The sequence below is a fragment of the Melanerpes formicivorus genome, unplaced genomic scaffold (genome assembly GCF_026170545.1).
Source record: "Melanerpes formicivorus ecotype bairdi unplaced genomic scaffold, bMelFor1.0.p_v2 SCAF_12, whole genome shotgun sequence".
NCBI lineage: Eukaryota > Metazoa > Chordata > Aves > Piciformes > Picidae > Melanerpes > Melanerpes formicivorus.
The window spans coordinates 21,128,733-21,147,191 of record NW_027142364.1 but is presented as its reverse complement, the minus strand read 5'-3'; the positions used below and the strand labels follow the sequence as shown (position 1 = coordinate 21,147,191).

At 47.3% G+C, this 18,459-nt stretch overlaps 1 protein-coding gene across 5 annotated transcripts in view; it reads left to right on the top strand.

Moving 5' to 3' along the window:
* Window positions 1-6,639, top strand: part of OPA1 (OPA1 mitochondrial dynamin like GTPase) — a 62,301-nt gene extending 55,662 nt beyond the window's left edge. For 4 of the 5 annotated variants that reach the window (XM_068145649.1, XM_068145653.1, XM_068145651.1 and 1 more), the window contains 2 exons: window positions 4,136-4,213; window positions 4,710-6,639. In XM_068145649.1, the coding sequence (XP_068001750.1) occupies window positions 4,136-4,200 (65 nt within the window). In that variant the 3' untranslated portion in view covers window positions 4,201-4,213; window positions 4,710-6,639. Of the gene's footprint in view, window positions 1-4,135; window positions 4,214-4,643 lie in introns of all 5 variants that reach the window. The other variant, XM_068145650.1, reaches the window with a different exon arrangement.
* The last annotated feature ends 11,820 nt before the right edge of the window (window positions 6,640-18,459 follow it).

Here is an 18,459-nt window from a genome sequence, read left to right as displayed (position 1 = left end):
TTAATGAAAAGAAAATGAGGGGGTAGCAATATCATTTCATATGGAGATAAGGAGAGACTGAGCATGAATGAGGATCTCAAGACATCTGAATAAAGAATTTCCTCATTCTGTCAGTGAAGTTTTATGGGAGAGGGAGGGAGGATTATGGGAATATTCATGACCAGATCAAGAGGCATCATGAGTTGATGTATGAACCAGCTTATCTTTTAGGTAAACATGGGGTAAATGGGAAGCATAATAGCCATTCATTGCCCCTGGGCCTGTGAATTTTGCTGTTCTAAAGATGGAAACAAGGGTTTAGTTACACTTACCCTCCACTGATTTCATTTGATTTTTTGATCACTGTTTAACAGGTGCTGGAAGATTTATGTACTGGTAACTTCAGGTCTGCTTTTAAACTTCCAAAGACCATACCACAGCCTTTCTAGAATCCAATGTAAGCAGTAGTATGTATTTAGACCCATAGTAAGAGTGTAGGACTTTAACAGCCTTCCCTGACACTGCAGCATTGTGTAACAGTTCTGAGGTGCTTCAACCCACTACAGAATGAATCTGCTAGCAAGCTGAATGCTTTTAATCCATGGCTTGCTTGTACCTGGCAAACACAGCACCACAAAAGCGAGAGGAAGTTCACCTTTCCCTGTCCCTTTATTTAGATTGAAACCCAAGTGATGGTCTGGGTTTGGCATGGTTGATAAACCTGCCTCAAACCAAAATGTGCTGGAATTTACAAGTGTGAGTCTCTAATCCTTTCATCTAGGATGACATCTAAACCCTGAAAATGGGGATGCACAGCTTGTGCATTTCACAGAGGAGTAAACTTCCCCAACTAAAGATGGGCAACGTCTGATTCTTGAGTTGTAACGGTTAATCATCCTCCCAAATGCAGTGTCACATTGTGCAGAGTGGCAGGCCCTGCTCTTGCACTCATTAGAAGAGTTCTGCCTGAGCATTTTTGTTTACTGGTTCAGTAAGATTAGTGTTATGTAAATGCATAGCTCTGCCATTAGCCTATTTAAGAAGCAAACCAACTTAGCAGGCTGCTGCTCCGTGCTGCAGGATGGGCTCGGGGGGTGGGGGGGGAATGTTACGACTTGGCTAGGGTCTGCTGCTGCCAAAGGCTGTACTGCTGCTAAGGGTACAGGGCATGGAATGAATAATTGCAGCTCTTTGGCAGTCACTGGAGCTGTTCTTTTTTAAGAATAGCCAGCATGTTTTGTCAAAGTATTAAATTACCTCAAGGCTTCGTAATTATTACAGCTAAGCAATCATTTCAGTTCAGCCCCAGTATAAAAACCATTTAATAAAGTGCTCATAATATGGAGTCAGTTTTAGTATGTCTGCTCTCTGAGCAAAGCCAGCTGATTCAGTATATTCTGGAGAGATGCATATTTGCTATCCTGTTGCTTTAATAGAGCCTAATCAGAAAATTAAACCAGATTTTCTTGGCACAGGTTGGGTTTATTAAAGGGTAAAATAATAATTAGGATTTTTTTTTGCTGATGCATTTCATTTTCAGGACTGGACTGTTTCATTAACAAGAGGTTGAGGAGGGAAGATGTTTGCATTTAATACTGTGAAATCTGCCTGCTTTTCACTAAGACTAATGGCCCCACCAATGTAAAGAACATACCTGGGCAAAGCATGGAGCAGTGTTTTCAATCCACATCAGAAATGAAGCTCTTGAACACACAACATGAAGACATCATCTGGGTCATGAGATTTAAGCCCCAGTTATCACACAGGGAGTGACAAAGTGTTAGGAGTAGGAAGGGACCTCAAAAGATCATTCAGTCCAACTCCCCTGCCAGAGTATGATCATTTAGAGTAGGTCACACAGGAACACATCCAGGTGGGTTTTGAATGTCTCCAGAGAAGGAGACTCCACAACCTCTCTGGGCAGCCTGCTCCAGGGCTCTGTCACCTTCACACTCAAAAAGGTTTCCCTTATGTTCACATGGAACCTCCTCTGCTCCAGCTTGCACCCACTGCCCTTTGCCCTATCAGATTGTCCTTTTTTTACTGGATGATACTTTTAGTTCCCTTAGCCACAGCATTCTCCTTGGAGCTTTGGGGGTTTTCCCCATTCATGATGTGTGTCCCATTTAAGGCTGATTTTTGTTGTTGGTGGTGGTTTTTGTCTCTCTGATTTGCTATTACTTCAGCTCAGCAAGGCAAGTTTCTAACCTCTGGCATTGCTAAAGAGAAGAAAGCATTAATAAACATCAATAAAAAAAGAGGAGCTCAAACCTTGTACCTCATGCAAGGGAACATATGGCTTTAATCCAATATTATTTTTAGCTTGGTGGGGGAAAAAAGGTTGTGTTTATGCTCATCTAACTCATTTTTGTCTGTCCTACTTCTCTCCTTCTCTTCCTTTGTATTTCTGAAGTGTGTGTTTTTTGTGGCTCTAATCACACACAGAAGGAGCTTCAAACTGAGGCTGTGGTGAGAGGGAAGTAGGAAATCTTGGAGGCTTTGGGTTCCAGCTACATTCTAAATCTTCATAAGCAATGTCATAAATCAGATGGGTTATATGATGACAAAGTGTTGGATGGAATTGAGGAAAGGGTAGAAAAATGCCTGAATCCCTGAGTTTTTACCAATGTTGCCTTTTCATTCTGAGTAACTACTTGTAGTTGTCTTCAAGCCATGGTTTTGTAGAGCAATAAACTCCCAGCTTTAAACTCCTGCCCACATCCATCTGCTACTGAAAGGCAGTGAGATAAAATGCAACTATTAACCATTCTTAACACTGTGCATGCCCTTCTGAATAGCTGTCCTGAATGTTTGCTGCCCTGAAACTCTCCCTGCTGGAAGCACATGAGCTCTCAGCTCTTTTGAGAATGATTAGTAGTGTTGGTGAAACTTCATGTGGAGAACAGACAGCTGTTTAAAAGATAAAGGGATCAGAGGACATTATTTAGAAGGTAACAACAACTCTTCACATGTAACAGGTGTACAGTGGGATCATGGAATGGCTTAGGTGGGAAGGGCCCTCAGGAGGTTATCTACTCCAACCCCCCTGCAATGGGCAGGGGCACCTCTCAACTGGACTCATTGAGCCTGGCCTTGAACACCCCCAGGGAGGAGACTCCACAGCTCAGGGAAGCACCTTCCAGGGTGTTGTCACCCTCACAGAGAAAAAGTTTTCCCTCATTTTCATAAGGAACCTCCTCTGCTCAAGCTTGCACCCACTGCCCCTTGTCCTATCACTGAACATCACTGAGCAGAGCCTGGCTCCATCCTCCCCACACTGCCCTTCACATCTTTATCAACATGAATGAGGTCATCCCTGAGGCTCCTCTGCTCCAAGCTAAAGAGGCCAGCTCCCTCAGCCTGTCCTCAGCAGGGAATTGTTCCACTGCTTTCAGCATCCCTGTGGCTCTGCACTGGACTCTTTGAAGTGGTTGCCTGTCCTTGAACTGGGAGTCCCAGAACTGGACAGAACTCCCAGCTGTTGCTTGTTTTGGAGAGTGAAGTCCAGGATCAATAACTTCCCTGGGCAGCCTATTCCACATTCCCACCACCCTCATACTGAAGAGCTTCTTCCCCAGATCCAGCCTAAACCGAATCTCCGTGGCAAGGCTGGAATCTCTCCCCTCACATCTAATACTTGAAATAAAAGGTTAGTTGGTAGCAGTTCACCATTACTCTGTCCTGATCAGCCACTAACTGGAAATAAAGCACATCTCTGAAAATAAGCTAAAAGCTGAGATTGTGAACTTGCAGTGAATGATCCAATGGAAGTGTCAGGGGGCCTTAAATAAAGTGCTTCCAGTATTGGGTTGCTTTGAGGGTTGGTCTCTTCTCCCAGGCAACCAGCACCAGAACAAGAGGACACAGTCTCAAGCTGCACCAGGGGAAGTTTAGGCTGGAGGTGAGGAGAAAGCTCTTCACAGAGAGAGTTGTTAGCCATTGGAATGTGCTGCCCAGGGAGGTGCTGGAGTCCCCATCCCTGGAGGTGTTCAAGAGGGGATTGGATGTGGCACTTGGTGCCATGGTTTAGTCAGGAGGTCTGTGGTGACAGGTTGGACTTGCTGATCTTTGAGGTTTTTGGTTGTTTTTTCCTCTCTTTCTGGGCATACCAATTAAGCAGTAATCATTTGAGTGGTGATCTTCTTCCTTCCCTCAGAGAAAGTTCGGGAAATCCAGGAAAAACTTGAAGCCTTCATCGAAGCCCTCCACCAAGAAAAGTAGATTGCTCAAGCAGGTAATCATGTTGTGGTCATGAGGGAGGAACAAAATTGCTACCATTTTCTTATCTTTGACTGTGCAGTTATTGTTCACCTCCTTTAGATGCTGATGCTTTCATAGTGCCTGGCTGCTGCTGCCTTTCACTTCTTAATTGCGGAGCTCCGCTTTCAGCTTTGATGCTACAAGCAGATATGGAGCATAGCAGAAATCCAGTTACTGGCTAATTATTCAAACACTGTGAAGCCCTGCAGGCAATTAGATTTCAGTTCATTATTCTTATCTGTGGTAAGAGTATGGTAAGGGGTAACTAGATGGAATCAAAATGAAGGGAATGACTTCTCTTATCTATAAAAGCACTTTGATTCTTTCTTTGCCCTTAAAGGCTCTGTGTGCTGTTAGCAAAAATAATTGCTTGCAGGTAATTGATTTCTTTCTGTTCTACTCAGAAACGGGAGCTGAAGTCCTGCCCTGGATTTGCACACGTTTTAAAATGATCTCCTCTGTTTCAACAGCAACTTCACACAAGAGTGCAGCTTTCCCAGGCTATCTTCCACAACGAAGACTTGAGTAAATAAGGCTTTTGTGTCCCATTCTCTCTCCTGGCTTTTGGGGAGCATCCTGAAACGTTGGCACAGACAGGAAATAATGCCTCACGGGACTGAAGAGTTCAGCTGGAAGACCACCTGCTCTTCGAAGCTGTGTGACATAAGAATCTGACTCGTGTGTCACTGAGCTTGGGAGCTTGCTAAAGTTGTACATTTAAGGTCTTTGGGTTTGTTGGTTTGGGTTTTTTGTTTCCTGAAAGGAAAAGCTCAACCTCGTGTGGTGGAGCTGGATCAGATTCCTGAAATTATGTTACCTGTTGTCATTTTCTTGCCTGCAAAGGATCCTGGGAGTTTGACATGAAGTTCCAGCATTTGTATGTACATTAAAACACCCTTCTAATTGATGCCACTTGTATCTGTTATGCTCTGTGTTGAGGCATTCTCTGCCAGCTGGTACAGATTTCAGAGCGTGGCGTTCAGGTCTGGAGGGGAAGTTGTGGATTGCGTTGAACTCCCAAACTCTTGAGAGCCACCGCCCCAGCAGTTCTTGTGGAAGTGCAGGCTGCTATTCTCTGACACCTGAAAAGGTCTGGCTCAGGAAATAATGTCAACAGCTGCTCCTTTTACCCATTCTTCCCTAATGTGTGTTGTCACTCTTGAGTCACAGCTGGTTACATTTCATTTCTGGGGTTGCACAGGCTCTGATTTCCTTCTTAACTCCTCCCTTCCCCCTAGGTACAGAGTAACCCGATCGAGTGCCTGTGAAACGCAGACAGATCCTCCCCACAGTTCCAACCTGTCCAACCTACTGAACAACAAAAAAAAAGGAAAAATAAAACTAATTTCATTTTCCTAATAGCTACTGTAAGGCCAAAACTGCTTTTCTAAGGATGTTGTGCACAAGGCCCTTCCCCATTCGCTCGATTTCTGTCCTTCAGCGTAGCGACAGCAGTAAGCAGCTATTCTTTTACTGCCTTTCAGTTTTGCTGAAGAAATGGCACTGCTGGCAAATGTAAGCACGATGCAGGCTCTGTATCATAGGTGCCTGGTTCATCATCACCACATCTTTCTGTCCACACCTCGCCACAAACAATCTGGATCCACTTCTGAGTGCCTCTGTGGAAGAAGACACTAGGCCTGAAACCGGTTTGGTTTGCAGTTTGCCGATTCTGTACCTTGAAGATTTGACTCAGGTTTGCTCTTCCCTTTTGAAAAGGCAGCTTGATTTTTCTGGTGTGTGACAAAGAGGGGAATCTGAACGTGTGCCAACAGGTGCTGTTTCCTTTTGCTCTCGGAGGAAGCAGTACAGAATCGGGCGGGACGAAGGATTCGTACAGCGGTGTCGAAAGGTTCAGTGTTTCAGGGTTGCTCTACCGAGGGTTGGGACTTTGCTGTTGAAAAATGCTTCCTGGGGAAAAAAAAATGAGTGTGTGAGAATGGCCAAAAATGAAAGCAAAAAAATGGCTTGTGGCACCACCATCATCATCATCCTCTGAAGAGAACTTCAGAAAGTCTGCACAGTTCTGAAGGCGGAGTCCTTAGACTGTGTAGCACGTGAAGTAAGTCTGCACTGCTGCCATGAAATCCTTTTTTGTACAAAATCAAAGGCAAACCAAACAAAAAACCCCAAGAACCCAACCCACAATCACCCCAAAACAGCAACAAAAAACAAACTCACTTTGGAATTTACCTAGAGATGTTTGAAACTTCTGTGTAATGTAAATGTTGCAAACTGTCTCAGCCTCGGCCCAGCGTTCCACGAGTTCGACTCTGACCTCTCTGTGCTGCTCATCTAAGACTCAGCATGATGTATTCCATGAAAACCTCGCTATTTATTGGATAAAAATGTAACTGAAGGAATAATAACAATAATAATAAAATGTGGGGTTTGAACACAGTGCTCTTGCACCTAGTCCAGAAGTCACTTTGGCCTTCTTTTTATTGCTGCTGCTTACATTGTGCAAAAGGATTCCGTTAATGGTGTTCAAATGTCCGATGTGGAAGTGCTGCCTCAGCACCCAGTTGGTGGTGAGTGTGCTAAGTGCTGTCTTTTGCTGTCTCAATTAACCTTGCCACTTCTGTGACACGTTTAGGCAGCTGCCTTATGGAAAATCCTTGTGTTGACAGCTTGATTTCTCTGGAAGTTTAGAGAATGAGCTGATACTGAAGGTATAAATGAAGGCTGCTTATGGAGTGTTTCAGGTGAGTTTAAAAGAAGTCTTCTGACTAGCTCAAGAGGTTTGAGAATCACAGAGCAGTCAGCTTGATCCATTGCAAGGAGAGACTGAGGGAGCTGGGACTCTGTAGCTTGGAGAAGAGGAGCCTAAGGGGTGACCTCATTCATGTGAGTTGTAACTGTCTCATATTATGGTGGCTAAAGTCACACATGGAAAACTACTTGAGATGCTGTTTAGCAGCCATGAGGTGGTGGGTGACAGGTTGGACTTGATGATCTTTGAGGTCTTTTCCAACCTTACTGATTCTATGATTCTCTGTTCATAAATGTGTGAAGGGAAGCATCGGGAGCATGGAGCCAGGCTCTGCTCAGAGGTTCCCAGTGCTAGGAGAAGGGGCAGTGGATGCAAGCTTGAGAAGGATCCATGTGAATGTAAAGAAAAACTTTTTCACTGTGAGGGTGACAGAACACTGGAACAGGCTGCCTGGGGAGGGTTGAGTCTCCTTCTGTCTCTGGAGGTATTTAAAACCCACCTGGATGTATTCCTGTGTGATCTGCTTTGTGGTCCTTCTCTGGCAGAGGCGTTGGACGGGAGGAGCTTTCAAGGTCCCTTCCAACCCTTAACATTTTGTCATTCTGTGAAATTAGGAATAGATATTTCTTTTTGCCCCCCCCCCCTTTTTTTTTAGATTAAGAATAATTTTACAGAATCAATTGGGAAAAAACAAACAAACAAAACTGCTGTAAAAGTGTGACTGAAGGTGGTGTGGATTTGCTCTCCAGAGCTTCAGGTGTAAACATGGGTATGTGAAGGATTATAATTCTACATTAACTTGACTTCATGATTGAAACTAACCAAAAAAGGTCTGGGAGAGAGATCAAGAACTGGGAAAGGTGTAAAAGAGTCAAAGGAAATGTAAAGTTAGAGAGTGAAAGTGACAAGTGAAGTTATGAGGTGTAACAAACATACTGGTGTGCTCTGTTTCACCGTTGAGGATACACTCAGCAAACTTCTGACTGATTGTATTTGGAACCTAAAGTGAGTTAGTTCTGGGCCCCTCAGTTTAGGAAGGACATTGAGACACTTGGAACGTGTCCAGAGAAGGGCAACAAGGCTGGGGAGAGGTCTGGAGCACAGCCCTGTGAGGAGAGGCTGAGGGAGCTGGGGTTGCTTAGCCTGGAGAAGAGGAGGCTTAGGGGAGACCTTCTTGCTCTCTACAACTACCTGAAGGGAGGTTGTAGCCAGGAGGTGGTTGGTCTCTTCTCCCAGGCAAGCAGCACCAGAACAAGAGGACACAGTCTCAAGCTGTGCCAGGGGAGGTTTAGGCTGGAGGTGAGGAGAAAGTTCTTCCCAGAGAGAGTTGTTAGCCATTGGAATGTGCTGCCCAGGGAGGTGGTGGAGTCCCCATCCCTGGAGGTGTTCAAGAGGGGATTGGATGTGGCACTTGGTGCCATGGTTTAGTAGTCATGAGGTGTTGGGTGACAGGTTGGACTTGATGATCTTGTAGGTCTCTTCCAACCTCACTGATTCTATGATTCTAGGAATGGCATAATCCATGGTGTTAATAAATTCACCACTCTGATTAACCTTCAAAAAGTTCTTTATTTTAGGGTGAAAAGCTTGACTAATGCTGACCCTCTTGGTTCTCAGTACCAAAGATAGTTCAGAGATCCATGTTAAATTCAGAATGTGAAACAACCACAAAGGTCTTCTGTGCTGGAAGTCCTCGTGGGCCCAACCTTCTCCACCAATGGCAAACACACAGCAACTGCCCCCAGAGCCAATTCCAGGATCAGCCTCACAGCCAAAATGTGACTCATTTCTCAGGTCACCTCTAGAACAGTGCCTAGAAGCCATCAAGTGTTACCACATGAAAGACTACAGCAGCTGCAAGAATCATCTCCCAGCTTTATTGCCACCCCTGCCAACATTTCCCCACTGGGTGATAGGAGCAATCCAGGACACTTCTAGAGTCAATGTCAGCAGCGCTTCTAGCACCGTTTCTGAGGCTGGCTCTACAGTTGCTCCACAACCCATTCCAGAAGCCCTTTCAGAGCTATTTCCTGAATCTCTTCTACAGACAACACTAAAATCGTGTCTGTGACCTTTGGCATCTCTCACAGAGCAACAGCTTGGAAAGTTTCACCTTCTGAAGTGCTGCAGCACCGAGGTGATGGCAGATGCAAGCAAGCTTTGTGTAGACAGAAATCTGCATGGGTTTGCCATTCCAGCACCGCAGCATAAACAACCACTTAGAGTCTCTGTGGCCTTCCAGCTTCCTCCCTGTGTTTCTGCAGGGCATTTTATCCTGAACAATTCTTGCTGACAGCCTTGTTCTGTAAAAGGTCTGTGATCAGAGCCACACAGAACACACAGTGCTTTTGACAAAGTACAGCTTTAAGAGCTGTCTGACTCTGCAGCACCTATCTTGGAAGGGCTTTACAATGCATTTTATTTATCTGACTGAAAAATAACCTAGCAAGTGATTGATCACGCTCTGTAAAGATCTCTGCAAGGCAAGATGGATTACTGAACTGATTACAAAATAGATCAGGATGCAACTGACATAATAAAAACCCCAACAAAATAAACCAAGTACCTTGGAGATGGTTAAGTCACTGCAAGGGCATCCCAGCAGGAACAGTGAGAGAATCCTTTCAGATTACTTGCAAACTACTTTCATCTTGGCATGGGGATGCTGGGTTTTTTCCCCTTTAAGACAATTATTAAGCTCTCTAGAAAAATACATTTATTTCCCTTATGGAGGTGGTCAGAGAGTAGTCATAAGGCACCCTCCACCCTGGAAATCCAGCACTGATAACCATGGCTGTATACAAGACAGCACTAGCTGGAAGCACAGTAGTTCAGACTAGCACTGTAGTTTGGAGTCAGAATGGTAGTCAAACCTCTACTGCATCTCCAGGTCTTGGAAATAGGCAGGTTTGGACTTCCTAATGGAGTTCTCTGGTCAGATGCTTCCTGAGGAAATGAAAGTAAAAGGAAAATAAGGGAAGGTAGAGTCATAGAATGCTTTGGGTTGGAAGGGGCCTCCAAAAGTCATCCAGTCCAATCCCTTCTGCAGTCAGCAGGGGCATCCTCAACTGGATCAGGTTGCCCAGAGCCCTGTTGAGCCTTACCTTGAGTATTTCCAGGAATGGTGCCCTAACCATCTCCCTGGGCAACCCTTCCCAGAGTTCCACCACCCTCACAGTGCAGAACATCCAATCTAACTCTGCTCTTCTCTACTGTCAGACCATTTTCCCTCATTCTCTCACCACAGGCCTTCGTAAACACTCTCTCTCCAGGTAGCTGCTGTTCTTCAGACAACCATACAAGCCAAGTTCTTGTGAGGTACCCCAGTTATTTCTGAGTAATCTTCACCACTGTACATCCCACCCATGTGAGGAAGCATGACTGGAACATTTCCTAAACCACCTCAAGCCCTAAAAACATATTCCAGAGAAAAGCTTTGCTGCAACTCTGCAAAATAAACAGAGGCATCACCACAGACTAAGCTCATATGGCAACACCTTCACGGACATAAAAGTATCCCACAGACAAATCCAGGACCAAATCCCTCCAAGAACAAAGTTCTAAGTGACTCCAGGGGCCTTGAGAGATCTTATATTGTAACATTTCTGAAGTGAAATGATGAAATCTCTTGCATCTTCTTTTTTAAACACAGTTGTTAAGAGTTGCTAAGTTACATTTAAGGCATACAAAAATTCACTTCTCCAAACTTTACAGTAGCACAGTAGCACAGTATTGCTAAGGTTGGAAGAGACCTCGAGGATCATCGAGTCCAACCTCTCACCACAGACCTCATGACTAAACCATGGCTCCAAGTGCCACATCCAATCCCCTCTTGAACACCTCCAGGGATGGGGACTCCACCACCTCCCTGGGCAGGTGAGGATATGAAGTTGTAATTAAAAGGGTGTTTTGAAATAATCTTTATGGCAGGAATCAGTGTTGTGCCCTCTTTAACATTTTAGAGCCTTTTGTCAGGGAAGACCTGTGCATCACTGCCATGAGTTGAGCTAAACCTGCTTGCTGATACTCAATACCATGCTGCTGTTGAGCCAACCTCAAAATGGAAGTGCTGGTGGGAACGTGCCCAGAGAAGGGCCATGAGGATGGGCAGAGGGCTGGAGCTCCTCTGCTATGAGGACAGGATGAGAGAGTTGGGGTTGTTCAGTCTGGAGAAGAGAAGGCTCCAAGGAGACCTTCTTGTGGCCTTCCAGGATCTGAAGTGGGCTACAAGAAAGCTGGGGAGGGACTCTTTAGGGTCTTAGGTACTGCTAGGACTGGGGGGGATGGATCCAAGCTAGAGGAGGGGAGATTTAGATTAGACATTAGGAAGAAGCTCTTCACCATGAAGATGGTGAGAGACTGGCACAGGTTGCCCAGGGAGGTGGTGGAGGCCCCATCCCTGGATGCTTTTAAAACCAGCCTGGATGGGGGAAACCTGATCTAATGGGAAGTGCCCCTGCCTGTAGCAAGGGGGTTGGGACTAGATGATCCTTGAGGTTCCTTCTAGCCCTGACAATTCTGTGATTCTGTGGAAGTATCCTGGGGCTTGAAGCTCAGATTGTGCTGTAAGAGGCTTCCTGTTCCAGTTGCTGTTTTCAGTTTCCAGGTTTGGGGTGCTAGGCTTTTCTGCTGGGTGGGCTGCAGGCTGGGGGTCGGGGAGGTGGCTGGCTTCTGCTGCAGCTGCATTTTACTGCTCTGGGGTCATTGTGCCTTTTATGATCTCACTTCCAGTAAAACTCTTGATCCCAACCCAGAGTTGGGTTTTTTTGTGTTACTTGCCCTCCTGCCTGTGTTGAGAGACGAGGGGCTTGGGAGCTGGCTCTGTTAACCCAGGAGCATCACTGAACAGGACTGACAGCTGCCAGGTCCTTAGAACTGCAAAGGACAAGCACCTTCTGTTACTGCTCCATTGCTGTCAACCATCACCTTTGGAAATTACACCACCTCGACCCTTCTGCACATTCCTGTTCCATAGAGCAGCATCTCCTCCAGACTGCTGGAATACAGTGGGCTGCACAACAGCAGCCTCTTTAGATCTAGAAAGTATTTCACTACAGAAATCATAATGAAAGATCAGTTTCACTTTTATTTCAAGCAGCTCCTCTCTTTGCCAGCCTCGTGGAATCATAGAATCATGGAATTGTCAGGGTTGGAAGGGACCTCAAGGATCGGCCAGTTCTGATCTCAAGGATCAGAGAGGCAGTACAGCTGGTGGGACAGCTAGCACAGAGCTGATTGCATCCAGCACCTGAAGGGCACAACAGCTTGGGCAGCATGGAACCTGCTGGAGAAATACTCTCCCATTGCACAGAATCATAGAATTGTCAGGGTTGGAAGGCACCTCAAGGATCACCCAGTTCCAAGCCCCCTGCCATGGGCAGGGACACCTCACACCACAGCAGGTTGCTCACAGCCACATCCAGCCTGGCTGCAAACACCTCCAAGGACAAGGCTTCCACCACCTCCCTGGGCAGCCTGTGGCAGTAAGTGTGAAGGTACCAGGATGCCACCTGTGTGTGAGAACATTTGAAGCAGGATTTTGCCTCATCTCCACGAGCCAACTGCCTGTGGCTTTTGATGTCCAGAGATGGAACATTCATTGCAGCTTTTCTTACAATGGCTCTGTTCTGGCTCCTGTGAAAATCAACATCCCTTTTTGTGTTGCTGCCTGACAGGATGCTACAATACTATTAGCATTTGCAAAGGGGTTTGCTCTGTCCGATAGCGCAACTCCCAGACCGCAGGCTGCTCAGTTTGTGTTTCTCTATTATGTGGCAGACACAAAGAAGCTGAAGGCTGGCAAAGGCCTGTCAAATCTTGTAATGTAGCGAGCGACCCCAGAGCTTCATTCTGCTTTATATCATCTCTTGTTCCCCGTCCCACCCCTCTCCTTCAATGGGCTCTGAGGGAGGTAAATGAATTCAGCGGTATGGTAGGCGGATGATTCCTTTCTGACCTCATTCCTGTACCATTTGTTTCCAGGCTTGTTGGAGGGAAAGGGACATATCTGAACCTTTTATTGCAAATCATTTTCTTGCAGGTTGGGGAGTTAATGCAGAGCTTGTCTGAGCTCAGCGGAGCGGAAAGCGTGCTGGGTCCCAGTCGCGACACGCCCGGTCCCTTGGGGCTGCCAGATCCAAGGGGAAAGCACTGCACTGGAATCCTTCCACGTTTGGCAGTGCTTGAACACCTGGGCACTTTTTGTTCTCCCCCTTCCCCTTTTTGTTTTCCCCCTCGGTGTGCATGTGTTTACATCCTTTCTCATGCCTTGCAACATCTGTCTTAAGAGCAGACAGAAAGCAAACAAAGAAGGACCTTTCACAGCCCACTGCTGTGTGTTTTAGTTGGGGAGAGGGTGAGGCTGAGGCAAGAGATGAGTGCAGCATACACTAAACATCAATAAAATTGCCAAGCAGCGTCTCAGACCTAGGTCTGAAACTGGCAGAGCAGTTTGTGGGTTTGGACAGTTGTGTCCATGTGTTTAGGGATTGATCTTGGTAGTAAGGAAGGCAGTGGTTTCTCACATACCCGGACTGAAGCTGAGGAGCACTGAGATGTCGCAGACCAGAGGTGCCAGAGCTGTGTATCCATCTGCTCTTGCAGAAAGAAGGCTGGAGGAATGTGACCAGCAGCAAAGTGTGAGGTGGGAATACCACCATAGCTGTCTTGCACAGCCGTAAGCTTGCCCTCTGTGCTGTCGGGGCCATAATGTTTGGAGGGTCCCTCTGAGGAATTGATTCCTGAGATGTCAAACACAGCTTCTCTCCCAAGTCTTAGCTGTACACAAGTGCTGTAAGTCTGCTGTATGTGGAGTGTAAGATCACAAGTAAACCACAACAGGGACCAGTCTACATCATTTCATTCTTAGTATTCATGGAGGTGTTGTACCCAAGAATCACAGAATCATAGAACTGTCAGGGTTGGAAGGGGCCTCAAGGATCAGCCAGTTCCAACCCCCCTGCAATGGGCAGGGACACCTCACACTGCAGCAGGTTGCTCACAGCCACATCCAGCCTGGCCATAAAAACCTCCAGGGATGAGGCTTCCACCACCTCCCTGGGCAACCTGTGCCAGGCTCTCACCACCCTCATGGGGAACAACTTCTTCCTAACATCCAATCCAAATCTACCCACTTCTAGTTTTGTTTCATTCCCCCCAGTCCTATCATTACCTGACACTCCAAAAAGTCCCTCCCCAGCTTTCTTGTAGCCCCCTTCAGGTACTGGGAGGCCACAAGAAGGTCTCCTGGGAGCCTTCTCCTCTCCAGACTGAACAGCCCCAACTCAGTCTATCCTTGTAGGAGCAGAAGGTGGTTCTGGGTGATTTGAAATGCCACAGCAGCATAACTGTGGGTGGAAAGCAGGAGATGCACAACGATCTCCCTCTACGTAGCCCAGCAGAAATCCCATGAGGAGCCTGTGTTGATCCTTTGGGCTCATCACTTTGTGTTGTGTGTGTGCTCTGCAGAGGGCATCCCCGAGACAAAAGCAGACACTGGGACACAGCTGCAAATAGGTCAGGCTGCAGAATTAGTGTGAAGGGCACAGGATAAAGGGGATGAAAGGGAGTGGTCATAGCTCAGGTAAAGCTCTTTCCTTAAGAAATGTTGTGGTAGTGGATTGCAGCTTGGGTGTACTGACACAAAGGGTACTGCCTGCCACTTGGATGCCACCTGTGTTCTACATGGGCTTAGAGAACTCCTTGGTACTGACAGGGTATGAAACCACTAGTGTTGAGCTTATTGAGCTTGAAAATCAAACATCCACATCTTGCAAGCATTGAGGGCATCCCCCAAACAAGCTCCCTTCGTGCTTTCTTTGTCATTCCTCTCTGTGGTCTGTTTGTGTATCTCAGGTGGAGGATGAGTTCATCTAACAGCTGTAACCTCAGACCCACAGGACCTGAAAGCCATTTGCCTGTGCAGGCTGTTTTGGAGTGAGGGATCATTTCTGGATTAAATATTTAATCCAAAGAGGAACTGGGGCAGCTTCCCTGCCCCACCCTCTGGATTTCTTGCTCTGTACTTTCACAGGCTGCCAGTAGTGATGATTTTATAGCTGTGTGGGTTCTTGCCTGCTGCCTCACAAGCAAGGCCAGCATGAATATGAACTGTGTAAGGCCCTTTAAAAACACATGGATAAAAATAACTAAGAATTGTTTTAATCCTCCACCAATAGTAGGAAGGCAGTGCTGCCTGCTCCAACCAGTGGACAAAAGGTTCATGTTTGTCTTGACTTCTGTCTGGCAGTTCTGACCAGTTAGATCTTTTTGCAAGGAAGCTTTCTCGTAGGCTATTAAATGTTTGTCTTACAGCCCCAGATGTGATGCCACGGGATGTTGCCATAAGGAAAACAAGGGTTTCCTGTTTAAGAAGGCTTTTGCCCCCTCCCATCAGTTTACACAGTCTGTCCCTTCAGCTGGAGGAGATAACACTTCTTGTTTTCAGGGCAAGAAAACAGAAGAGACCTTCAAGATCATCGAGTCCAACCTATCATCCCTCTTGTTCTGGTGCTGGGTGCCTGGGAGAAGAGACCAACCCCCTCCTGGCTACAACCTCCCTTCAGGGAGTTGCAGAGAGCAAGAAGGTCTCCCCTGAGCCTCCTCTTCTCCAGGCTAAGCAACCCCAGCTCCCTCAGCCTCTCCTCACAGGGCTGTGCTCCAGACCCCTCCCCAGCTTTGTTGCCCTCCTCTGGACACCTTCCAGTAAGTCTTAAACTGAGGAGCCCAGAACTGGACACAGGACTCAAGGGGTGGCCTAACCAGTGCTGAGTCCAGGGCAGAATGACCTCCCTGCTCCTGCTGGCCACACTGTTCCTGATGCAGGCCAGGATGCCATTGGCCTTCTTGGCCACCTGTGCACACTGCTGGCTCATGTTCAGCCTACTATCAACCAGCACCCCCAGGTCCCTTTCTGTTTGGCAGCTCTCCAGCCACTCTGACCCCAGCCTGTAGCACTGCCTGGGGTTGTTGTGGCCAATGTGCAGAACCTGGCACTTGGATGTGTTCAGTCTCCTGCCCTTGGCCTCTGCCCATCTGCCCAGCCTGTCGAGGTCCCTCTGCAGAGCTCTCCTACCCTCTAACAGATCAACTCCTGCCCCCAGCTTGGTGTCATCTGCAAACTTACTGATGATGGACTCAATGCCCTCATCCAGATCATCAATAAAGATGTTAAAGAGGATGGGGCCCAGCACTAATCCCTGGGGGATGCCACTGGTGCCTGGCTGCCAGCTGGCTGTGGCACCATTCACCACCACTCTCTGGACTCAGCCTCCAGCCAGTTCCTAACCCAGCACAGAGTGCTCCTGTCCAAGCCAGGGGCTGACATGTCGCTTGGCCAGCAGTTTGCTGTGAGGGATGATGCCAAAGACAATTCACACCACTGCCCACATCCCTTTCCAGTTTGGTTTCTGGTGTCTTGGTGTGTGTGGCACACTTCAGCTCTACCCATGTCTCAACGTAAATACTGCATGCCTGTCTGTACAGCAGCTGTGCACAGCACCACCCTGCTGACTACCTCAGGAGTGGTGACTTGCTGACTGCTCTGTGCAGAGCCCAGAAGAGGATTTGAGTGACTTGTCCAGCCCAAAAGACAAATGCTATTAGTAGATGAGCAGCAGCAGAAGAACCATGGGAGAGTGGTTTGTGACAAGAGGCTGTTTTCATGTGGAAGCAAGAGAATGTCATACCACTTGCTGAAGCTTAGAGCTGAAATGAAGCTTTGTCATGGAAAGGCTTGTAGCCTGTTGAGCCCAGAGACCAGGATTAGGAGAATATTCATGATGCCTGAGAATCAGCAGGTGAGACCTAATGCATACATTTGCCCCTCACCCCCTTCTCCAGCTCATCCTTTTGGTAAACAGTGCATAAAAGCTGGGTTCCCAGAGTGACTGAACTCAGTTCCTGATCTTTTTCCCCTCCCCACCCCCCACCCCCATTCTTTGTGAGACAGAGATTGCAGTGGGTTTGCCACTTGTCCCAAGCAGAAGCACGAACTCCCTGTTTCTAAAGAGCAACTGTGTGGCCAAAGCAGAAGTCTTGTGACATTACTTAAGAAAGCAGAATGGTATCTTAGCATCTGAGGCCTTTCATTTTTGAAAGCATGAAGAAAAGCCTCTCTAAGAGCTTAGATAAGCTGGAGAAGAATCTCTCTGACATATGTGCATTGTCACAGGAAAGCATGGCTTGAAGCCAACTGGTGGGCCTCTGCCTTTAATGCCCCAAGTGTCTGTCATGCCTGCTTTGGTGTGCTTGCTAGTTAGTAAACACCCAGTGTGCAGAATCCATACAGCCAGGAGGAGCTGCAGTACGTGGTGGATGCAGGGGGCTTACAGGAGCGTGAGCAGCAGGGGATGCTCAGTGAAGCCTTGACTCCTTGGGCAAGGAGGAGAAAAGTGGTTTTACCAGCTTTTCCCAAGTGAAGCACAGGGGTTTGACCTACAGCAGATTTCAACAGTGAAACTTTGGCAGAGTTGTCTCACTTGCAGCATGGTGTGGGCAAAGAGGAGGGATGGATCATGGTTGCTGATCCTGTCCTCGTTCTGACAGACTTCACCTCGCAGGCATCAAGTTGCAGGTTCAGCGTGGTGAGGTAGGGATGACTGTCAGCTCTGCAGCTGATGCCTGAGAGCTGGCAGCCCTTTGAGGCTTGAAACAGTGCCTGCAGTAAGTAGAGGAGAGCACACTGGAGTTTTGTGTTAGCTCAGTGCTGTTGCATGGGTTTTGTCTGCGGCTATGTCAGTGTCAGTGCTCTTTCCTCTCTCCTCTCATCTGGCACAAACCCGTTCTACTGGCTGGTCATTTTCCTGCTGAGGATTGCAGCTTCAAGTAAGTGCTAGAAAGAAACATCACAGTGGATGCAAGGCAAGGACATTTAGGCTGCTGTCAGCCTAAGATCGGTGCCACTTACCCAGGACTAGGTGTAACTGGGCTACTAACCCTCCCAGTGTCTGCCCTGGTATGAGGCAAGGGCAGATGCTTACCCAGCTCCATCAGCCTTCCCAGAGGGACAGCCAGCTGAAGCCTCTCTGCACTGACACAGAGGTGGCTAAACAAGAGTGTGGTTTGGTGCAGGTGTGCCAACATCTGCTGGGGCCCAAGGCCTGCAGGACCTTTGGCAGTGGAGCCATCGTGATCATTCTGCATTATGGAGAATGTAAGTGGATTGTTTGTGGTGCTTGGGGCTGTTCCCCCCTCTTTTCAGCCTTTCCAGGAAGGAAGTTTACAGCATCTTAAATCTCCCTTGGCATTTCAGTCTGCAAGAGCTGTAGTGCCTGGCTCTGACAGAGCTGTAGTGCCTGGCTCTGACAGAGCTGTTGTCACACTCTTTGACAGTGTCTCACCCTAGGGATGCTTGTTTGTGGGATCCTGGTGACAGCACCTTAGTGGAGATTTCAACAGCTTTCCTGCTAATCTGAATGTCACTCCATACACTTCCTTCTGTGGCTGCAATTTGGTCCCCAGCAACTGAAACCCAACTGCTGCCTGCTCAGTATAGTTTTCCTAGGAAC